This window comes from Trypanosoma conorhini, assembly GCF_003719485.1.
Source record: "Trypanosoma conorhini strain 025E chromosome Unknown Tco_14.4_contig_00113, whole genome shotgun sequence".
Classification (NCBI taxonomy): Eukaryota; Euglenozoa; class Kinetoplastea; order Trypanosomatida; family Trypanosomatidae; genus Trypanosoma; species Trypanosoma conorhini.
This window is the reverse complement of record NW_021704200.1, coordinates 26,945-35,679: the sequence shown is the minus strand read 5'-3', so window position 1 is coordinate 35,679 and position 8,735 is coordinate 26,945. Positions and strand designations below refer to the sequence as shown.

At 63.7% G+C, this 8,735-nt stretch overlaps 5 protein-coding genes across 5 annotated transcripts in view, besides 6 other annotated features; 4 read left to right on the top strand and 1 right to left on the bottom strand.

Annotated features, from left to right (window-relative positions):
- Window positions 1-52, top strand: part of Tco025E_02752 (uncharacterized protein) — a gene marked incomplete at both ends in the record, with an annotated part of 2,355 nt that extends 2,303 nt beyond the window's left edge. The window contains one exon of the mRNA XM_029369675.1: window positions 1-52. This exon is cut by the window's left edge and continues 2,303 nt beyond it. Within this exon, the coding sequence (XP_029230224.1) occupies window positions 1-52 (52 nt within the window).
- A 47-nt stretch (window positions 53-99) lies between these two features.
- Window positions 100-3,084, top strand: Tco025E_02751 (uncharacterized protein; the record flags this gene model as incomplete). The annotated part of the gene is made up of 1 exon (XM_029369674.1): window positions 100-3,084. The coding sequence occupies one exon, from the start codon at window positions 100-102 to the stop codon at window positions 3,082-3,084; it is 2,985 nt and encodes a 994-aa protein (XP_029230223.1).
- Window positions 3,085-3,123: 39 nt separating this feature from the next.
- Window positions 3,124-3,167: a microsatellite.
- Window positions 3,168-3,497: 330 nt separating this feature from the next.
- Window positions 3,498-3,527: a sequence feature (A-rich).
- Window positions 3,528-3,556: a microsatellite.
- Window positions 3,557-3,797: 241 nt separating this feature from the next.
- Window positions 3,798-3,826: a microsatellite.
- A 115-nt stretch (window positions 3,827-3,941) lies between these two features.
- Tco025E_02750 (putative kinesin-like protein) lies at window positions 3,942-6,068 on the top strand (the record flags this gene model as incomplete). Its single annotated transcript, XM_029369673.1, has 1 exon — window positions 3,942-6,068. The coding sequence occupies one exon, from the start codon at window positions 3,942-3,944 to the stop codon at window positions 6,066-6,068; it is 2,127 nt and encodes a 708-aa protein (XP_029230222.1).
- A 141-nt stretch (window positions 6,069-6,209) lies between these two features.
- Window positions 6,210-6,232: a microsatellite.
- A 415-nt stretch (window positions 6,233-6,647) lies between these two features.
- Window positions 6,648-7,103, bottom strand: Tco025E_02749 (uncharacterized protein; the record flags this gene model as incomplete). The annotated part of the gene is made up of 1 exon (XM_029369672.1): window positions 6,648-7,103. One exon carries the CDS (start codon window positions 7,101-7,103, stop codon window positions 6,648-6,650), a length of 456 nt encoding a protein of 151 aa, XP_029230221.1.
- A 581-nt stretch (window positions 7,104-7,684) lies between these two features.
- Window positions 7,685-7,714: a microsatellite.
- Window positions 7,715-7,750: 36 nt separating this feature from the next.
- The window catches only part of Tco025E_02748 (AIDA autotransporter-like protein ShdA), a gene marked incomplete at both ends in the record, with an annotated part of 1,353 nt that continues 368 nt past the window's right edge, over window positions 7,751-8,735 (top strand). Inside the window, one exon of the mRNA XM_029369671.1 lies at window positions 7,751-8,735. This exon is cut by the window's right edge and continues 368 nt beyond it. Within this exon, the coding sequence (XP_029230220.1) occupies window positions 7,751-8,735 (985 nt within the window).

Genomic DNA, 8,735 nt, shown 5'->3' with positions numbered 1-8,735 from the left:
CCGCGCTCCACAACCCACGTGTCCCCCACACAGCCACAGAGCGGCGGCGTGAAGAGGCAGGTGCCGAGCTCCCGGTCAGGGGGAGGCCTTGAGGGGCAAATGCCCGACATGAAGGATCAAGCGCCGCGCGGTAGTCAGCAGGGCAGCAAGGCTGTGGCGCCAGCTAGGGATCCCGTCGTGCAGAGTCGGCCGCAGGGGCGACAGACGGCCGTCACGAACGAGGGCGGCAGGAACAAGCGGTGCGAGGAGCAGGAGGGGCCGGTGCCCACGGGGCCCGTCGTGCAGAGTCGGCCGCAGGGGCGACAGACGCCCGTCACGAACGAGGGCGTCAGGAACAAGCGGTGCGAGGAGCAGGAGGGGCCGGTGCCCACGGGGCCCGTCGTGCAGAGTCGGCCGCAGGGGCGACAGACGCCCGTCACAAAAGAGGCTTTCGGCGGTGGTGTGAGAGATGGCGTAGACGCTCGGGAGGCCGCAGATCGTGATCCACTTACCACGACTTGTGCGCCGGAACTGACTCCAACACCAATCGCCGCAACTTGTTCCGCCACGGAGACGGCGAAAAGGCGCGTTGCGGATCTCAGGAAGGCATGCCCGTTTCTTTCGCTGGAGCCTTCTTTAGGGATCTTCCTTGAGGACCTCAATCTCGCTGATCCGCGCCTGGACGCCGCCATGAACCGTATGCGCGCCGTGCGTGGCAATGCCTCGGTGATGCGGGACTACCGCTCGATTGCGCTGGTTGAAGACTCCGTCAGTGCCGTGGTCGAGTCTGTTGCCGCGGAATTGTCCAGGGCAACGTCGCGAATGCTGTTGCGCTACCCGTTTCTTGACGGCCGCGTGCGAGGGGTGCTGCTTGGGAACATTCACAGCCTGGACACAGACGAGGACATTCAATCGCTGCTTATGATACGCCGCGACGCGGAGCGGGCGCGGAGGCCGACGGAGAGCATCGACACTTGCCTGCGCGAGCGTGCGGCGGCGCTGGTGGCTGACATTCCGTACGTCGTGGAGGAGGAGCGCTGCCGGCAGCACCCGTTCGTGCTCACCGCGCCGCCTGCTTCCTTCGCTTCCTCCCGCCTCCCATGCGAGGCGGCGGTTTACGGCGATCGCGGCGGCAGTCAGTTGACGAAGCAGGCGGAGGTACTTGCGCCGACCCCGCCAGAGCCGCCCGCCGCGAAGGTGTCTGATGCGCCACCGCAGACGGGAGCCGCTTCAAGGGACGCGACTGCGGTGCAGGCAGCGGCGGGGGGTGGCGCCACTACGCCTCCCCGCGCACCAACCGCCGTGCCGGCGGCGGCGGAAGCCAAAGCCCCATCCCCGTCCGACAGCCCCTCTGAGAAGACGCTGCCGCACGCTTCATGGCTTGCCAAGGAAACTGCAGGGGCTGGCGCCGCGGCGCGCTCCCCGGTGGTGGGAAAAATAAACGAGGAGGAGTACAATCTCCCGACAACGCGGCTTCCTCCGACTAACCTCCCTTCGCTGGCGGGAAAACCGTGCAGGGCGAACGAACCAATGCCGCCAGCTGCATCTAAACCGTCTGCTTTTCCGGCTGTACAGGAGGCAAGGGATAATGCTGCGACAACTGTGCCTAGCCCGGGTATGCCACGGTTGCCTTCGCCCGCAGGGGAGAAGCAGGGTGTGACGGAAGTTGCACGTAAGTCACCTTGCCCTGTCGCTGCACCCAACAACGTGGGGCTGGCAGCCGCGCCTTCTGCCGAATCTCAGCCGGCCCCCCCTGAGGACTTAAACTTTCTTGCTGTGCATCGCGAGCTGGAGCATGAGCGCCAAAAACTGGAGATGCTGGAAGCGATTCTTGGGGAGGTCCGTCACGCGGGCATGGGGTTGCTTGGGGGCGAGTCCCCGCCAACGGGGGAGGACGTCAGCCAAACGCCACCGGAGGAAGTGAGGAAGCTGACGCTGACGGAGGGTGTGCAGCAGGCGGTGATGAAGTCGTCGCACACGGGGCTGTTGCCGAAGACTCCCTCGCCCTTTTTAATGGCGTCCAACCCACCGGCCGAGGGAGGCGGGTGGTTGTGCCCTTCAGCTACGCAGCCTGCCGCCGCAAGGCGGAACTCTGCCTCATTGGGACTTTCATTCGAGCAGCGCCAGCCCGGGCAGACGACTCGCGGGCAGGGCAGCAACGGAGGAAATGAGCTGCTCGTTAAGCTTCTTGAGGAGCGGCGGCGACAGGCCGGGGCGAAGCCCGCGCGAGAACGGGGCGCGGCGGAACCTCGCCCCGGCGAAGCGAAGCACTCTTCGGCGAACTCCTTGCCGATGTGTTACAAGTCCCTGTCGGACGCGGTCGTGAGGTCCTCGTGGGGAGACTTGCGGAGCGACACCGCCAGCGACTGGCCAGGGGTGTTGCCGTCGCTTGCACGGGTGCTGTCGCAGGATGGCGGCAGCAAACAGCAGCCGTCGTACGACTATAAGCGGCGGCCGTGGGGGCGCTACACGCTTCGGCGAGACGCTCCAGCAGGCGCGACGGTGCAGCGGCGCCTCTCAAGCGCGCCGGGAAACTCACGCCGCGACGACGAGAGCCACATGCTCTTCCCCGCGATCAGCTCGTGTTCTTCCTCAGGCCACTTCCAGCGCTTGGAGGAGGATGCCGAGTGGGAAAAGGTTTCCAACGCCAACATGGGGCTGAGCCAGAAGTACGCGTGGCTGTGCCGGCAGGCAGGGATTAAGCCGAACAGCGTGTTGCTGCGTGCACTCCCTGAGGAACGGGGCGCCTCCGTGAGCCGCATTGACAGCTCCGTGAACTACATCGGCCCCAGGGGCATCATGCCCCTCCTGAAGGTCCTGCAGAGCAACGTTGGTCTGGAGTACCTTAACCTCAGTCGCAATAACCTGGAGAATGACGAGGTGATCGAACTCGTGAAGCTACTCATGACGGAGAGCGGGGCGGCCTTGCAATTTCTAGATCTCTCCAACAATCCCATTTCCCTTGCGGGGGGCGCGGCGCTTCTGCGCCTTGTGCAGGCGAGACCCGCCCTGCACTCTGTCCGGCTGCGGGGAACGCTGGTGCCGCAGCAGGTGAGCCGCAGCATACAAGAAGTCTGTGACTCCAATCACAGCGGCGCGTCCTAAACACCTCGCACTTCTCCCAGAAGAGAAGAAAAACGTGAACAGCAGCAGCAGCGGCAGCAGCGAAAACAACAACAACAACAGCAAATAAAAAGGAGAAACGTATCCACAAACTTGCGCGCAGTTGTGTTGATACCTTTATTGGTAATATAAACTTCCCAGCTCCACCTCTTCGTCCAGCCGTCGTTTCTTTTTTGTTTTCTCCTTGTTTTTCTTGAAGAAAAGGGGGTTTGTAGCTCCAACTGGTGGACCGTGATGGCGGAGCCGCGCACCCGCGCCGGCGCTTCTGCACGTATCTACCATTGGGCCTTGCTTCCGTGTTTGTGCGATGTAAATACGAACGACCGAAATGTATAGAAATCAAATGCTGGGACTGAGAGGAGGAGGAGGGTATAGACATCTCTTAATTCAACACCGTTTTTTTTATCTTCTGCTGTTTCTGTTCCTGTGTGTGTGTGTGTGTGTGTCTCAGTGTTCCCTGGAGTTTGTTTTATTGCGCGTGTGCGCTCGAGCGGCGTGGGATTCCTCCTCGTGTGGCGCGTGGAGCGGAGGTCGTCGGGGCTGGGCGCTGAGCGGCGGCCCCGCACGAAGAGCGGGCGAGGCACTGGAGGGGACGGGGGGAGGAACAGCAGCGGAGGGGGCCCTAACCCACTCCTGCCGTCTTCTCCCCTCCCAGCGCCTCTCACGTTATCCGCCGCTCGTTTTTGTTTTTGTTTTGCTTCTGCTTCTTCTGCTGCTGCTGTGCATCGCCGCCGCCTCCTCGCCGTCTTGTCTGTGTTTTGTGTTCCCGCCTTGCCTGCTGAGGAGGGCAGCCGCCTTCGGCGCAGGCGAAGGGAAGGAGAAAGCAGGGCGGCGGGTAGATGCTGCCCGGGCGACAGGGTGGCGGACGCGCAAACTTTGTGGTTGCCGTCCGCTGCCGACGCCTCGATGCCCGCGAGGAGGTGGTCGCCTCGCCGCGGTTCGCCCGGTGCGGGAGCGCGCGCCAGCACTGCGTCCTCCTCAACCGCCCCGCCACGCCCCCACCGTCCGCTGCGGCCGCGGCTCACTCGGGGGGAGGAGGGGAGTTGCAGGCGAGCGTAGTTCTCGTTGACCCGGACGCCCGTGGAGATCCCACCGCGCGGTGGAGGAACTGCGGTGCGGCCTCGCCGGAGGGGACATCGCTGCAGCTGCGGCTGGACGCGGAAGGGCTGCGGCGTGCCCTGGCCGGCCTCGATGGGGTGCGTTGCTTTAACTTTGACGCGGTGTTCCCACCCACGGCGACGAATGAGGAGATTTACGCCGCCCTTGTCCAGCGACTCGTGGTTGCCGCGGAAAACGGCTACAACGGGACCGTCTTTGCGTACGGCCAGACAGGGACAGGGAAGAGTCACACCGTGTTTGGGGAGACGGATGAGGGCGTGCCCGGGCTATGCACGCTTGTGGCGGCCGACCTCTTTGGCCAACGCCGCCGACCCGCATGGCTTCCCGACCCCGGTGCGCCAGCACGCCTCGTGCGAGCTCCTTCACAGCAAGCGAGGGAGGAAACAAGCATGATATTTGTGTCCTTTATGGAATTATACAACGAGCGGCTGCGTGACCTCCTCGTTGACCCGGCCACGGCCACAGCGGCGGAGGGTGTGCAGGGCCGGATGGAGGGAACACGGGGCCGACGTCCCCCTTCCTGTCGGTACGACGACTTGGAGGTGGTGGAGCATCCTCTGCATGGGGTGCAGGTGCCGCGGGCGACAAGTGTCCGTGTGCGCTGCGTTGCGGAGCTGCAGCAGCTGCTGGAAGAGGGCGGCCGCCGCCGCACCAAGGCAGCCACAACCAGCAACAAGGCGAGCTCACGCAGCCACGCCATTGTGCAGTTTATCGTGAGGCGCCGCATCGGAGACGTCGCGGATGCGGCGGACGCGCGTGATGCGCGGCAGGTCGCGGCAGGCCGCAGGGAGGAGGAGGCGCTGTGCTCTTTCCTCACCGCAAAACTCTCGATGGTGGACTTAGCCGGCAGCGAGCGAGTGTCGGGGTTCGCAGGCCTGACGACCGCAGCCTCTGCAGAGGGATCTGGCGCCCACAGCTTCGGCGGCGTGCCCCGCCAGCCGGACAGCCGTCGTCGGGAGGGATCAAACATCAACCGAAGCCTCCTGGCGCTGGGCAACTGCATCAAGGCCCTCGGAACCGCCTGCCGCCGGCCACGGCGCATGGGCGCCGCCTTTGGCAGTGACACAGCGGCTTACGTTTCTCACTTGCGGCGGCAGCAGGCCCTTTCCGCGCAAGGCAACGCGCCCACGTGTGCGGCCCATGTTCCGTACCGCGACAGCAAGCTGACGCGGCTGCTGAAGCAGTCGCTGGGCGGCAACACACAGACCGTCATGTTGGCCACCGTCTCCCCAAGCTGCGCCTGCTTCGAGGAGACGCTTTCGACGTTGAAGTACGCCGCGCGGGCGCGAAGCATCACACGCCAGGTGCGTCAAAATTTCCTCCTGGCGGCGTCGGACAATGAAGCGGACGAAGCGGAAGGGAATGTGCCGCCGACGGCGCATGACGGTGGTCGTGTCGCGTCATCCGACAACAACTGCGCTTGGGAGGCGGAGCGGCAGGCAAATGACCGGCTGCGGCTGCTGGAGCTTGAGGCGGAGGTGCGCTCGCTGCGCACGCAGTTGCACGTGGCAGAGGCTGCGACGGAGAAGCTGGGGTTGCCGCGATCTGGTGGGGACTTGACAGACGTCACGCCTGTCGTCTCAGCAGCCGCATCGACGGTGGGCTCCGACGATGTCGCCGGCAGAAGTATGGATGTGGATCGTTGTTGGGCAATTTACAAAGAGACACGCCGTGAACTACGGACCCTGCTGCAGGAGAGGGCGACGGCGTCTGCGAGGCGGGAGAATAACGCAGGTGGGCTCCGGGCTTGGGGAAGCAAAGGGCCTATCCGTGAGCTGCTGCGGCAGGAGCGGCAGAATGTGCTGCTGCGGGAGCGACAGCGCCGCATAGAGGCATTTCTGTTATAGATGACACCCGACGCGCCGACGAAAAGAAAAGAAAAAAAAACTAATAATAATCTGCGCGGCAGCACCATGGGGGCCACTTATCCTTCCACCCCCCTCCATACCTCACTTTGCCTTCCCTTTTGTTACTTGCCACTGGCTACGCTTTTCTTCTTCTTCTTCCTTCTCACCACGCAGACAAGGCGTTCCCTGGGGGCCGATGCAAATTATTGGGGCGGCGGAGATCCTCTTGCCGCCGCGGTGTATGCGTTCGTGCTTCACGCGCCGCAACTGAAAAAAAAAAAAATGGGCGGAGCTGGATGAGGGAGGTGACGCGGAAAGTTGCACGGCAGAGAGTGTCGCAGGGAAGCCCTCTCCGCCGTCGCCGCTTCCCAGGCCCATGCGGGGAAGAACTGGTGGTCTTGCAACGGTTTCCTGCCGTTTGTGGAGGTTGGCTTCTTTCTGGGCCTTGGCGGGCCCCGAGGAGTGGGAGGGGGGTTGACCTTGCCCCGCGTCGTTGTTCGAGCCGCGTGTGAGCTGGGCGCCCTCTGCATCGAGGCAGTGCCCGTGACCGCGGCAAACTTTTGTCGCACTCGTCCCTGCCTATGCGAGCAGAAGCCGCCGCGGTGGTGTGCTCTGCCTCTGCGGGGAAGAAGTTGATGTAACTCGTCCGAAGTGACAGCCGGCCCTGCTCCCTGCCGCTGAAATTTGACACGAAGTCTGCACCGGATGAAGTGAGGCCCATGCGTGTGTTTCACTGACTGTGTGTGGGTGCAATAGTGCCGCCCGCGGCTTTGAGCCCTCGCTGGCCGGCGTGAAGGAGAAGGATCCGGCGGAGCCGCTTTTGCGCTCGGGCGCCCGTCTCCTGCATCCGCCTGGATGAGCGCTTCTACAGTCATTGTCTGTGTGCGGGGTAGGCTGCAGCACCTTTCGACGTGGGACGGCGGCGGAACTGGGGGTGTCGCGAGGCGGCGATCGGGCGGTTGAGGCCCCGAGGCGCCTTTGCGCCGTGGAGCTCAGCGGGATGTTTGAGAGGAGGAGCCGGTATTGACGCCGCATGCGGAGCGAGGCGTTCTCCAGGCCACAAACAGGGGGTGTTGTACGTCCCGCCCGCGACCGCGGATGTGTGCGGCGTGAGTGGGCACCTAAACCCCTTGAAAACCCCCTCGGGTTGGCGGGGAAGCTTGACAGGTGGGCGCGCCGCCGGCTGCCGCCCTCCCAATCCACAGGAGGGATTTCCGGACACTTCCAGAGGGTGCACGAGAGGGCAGACAATGACCATTGAGGTGGCGCGTAAACTGCGTCACCTACATGCCCTATATATGCATATACGTATGCGCTTGCATAGGACCGTATTCCCGCCCTCTCTCCTTTTCTGTGTGTGTGCGTTGAGGTGTGTCCCTCATGCGTGGTGCGATTTATTTTATTTACATTGGCTTTGAATGCTTCTTTGCTTCCTTTTTTCCGATCTGCTTGGATCTAACGCGGCTCTTTGCGTCGGGGGAGTGGCGCCCGCGGCTGTTCACGCCAGCCTCAATGACACTCCTTACTGCACCGCTCCCAGCACATTTCATGACTTCCTGCAGTTCTACTTTTTATTCTTTTTCCCGCCGTAGAAACACTTGACTATATATATATATAGAGCGAGAGAGAGAGAGAGAGCGAGAAGACGAAGGGACGACCTGGGCCGTTGAGTGGGTTTTGTGATGGCGCCAAGCGGCTCTGCATGCGACTGCGGCAGAGCGCCGTTGGCAGCGAGTGCGACGACGGCGGCGGCGTGTCCGGCGGCGGCGGGTCCGGATGCTGCGCGGGCCGTGACGGCGCACACGTACCCAACCACGCCAACGCAGAAGACGACGAGGGGGAGCACGAAGTGGAAGGTGCAGCGTGGCGCGCCGGACGGCGGCGGGGCGAGGGAGGCCGCCTACTTAGCGGAGGGATGGAGGGCCGACGTGGAGGCGGCCGCGCGGAGGGCGCTGCTGCGGATAACACCGCACGCCCCCAACTCCGCGCCGTGCAGCGACACCGTCAGTGGCTTCCGGTGCCGGCTGCCCACGGGGGCACCAGCTGCCGTCAACGTTTTTAACTCCCCAATTGCGACCTCGCTCGAGGAGCGGCCATCCTACCGAGTGCCGTGGGAGAGGTTTAACTTGAAGACGCAGAATTACAAATCTATTGGCTCGCCGAGGGCGAGCACGGCGTCAGCACCGAGGCGGGAAATCCACGAGGTCCACATGCCACAGTCACGTACAACTGCTTCCAGCACGCAAGGCGTTGATTTCATTGCAGCAAGCCCCCGAGGCCGCGCCGAAGCTTTGCCTGACTCTCTGCCAGTGGAGGATCTGCCGCAGGGAACTGAAGCGGGTGAATGCGTACTGGTAGCGTCAGGGAAAGTGACACACTTGCCCCAGCTGGTGGCGTCTGGAGAGCCTGCGGCCCACGCCACGGAGGCCGGGAAGTTTGAGCAGCGGGTGGCTGAAGATTTGGCTGAAGTCGCGCCGGCTGAAGAGGTTGCGGAGGTCACGCCGGCTGAAGAGGTTGCGGAGGTCACGCCGGCTGAGGAGGCCGCAGAAGTCACGCCGGCTGAAGAGGCCGCAGAAGTCACGCCGGCTGAGGAGGCCGCAGAAGTCACGCCGGCTGAGGAGGCCGCAGAAGTCACGCCGGCTGAGGAGGCCGCAGAAGTCACGCCGG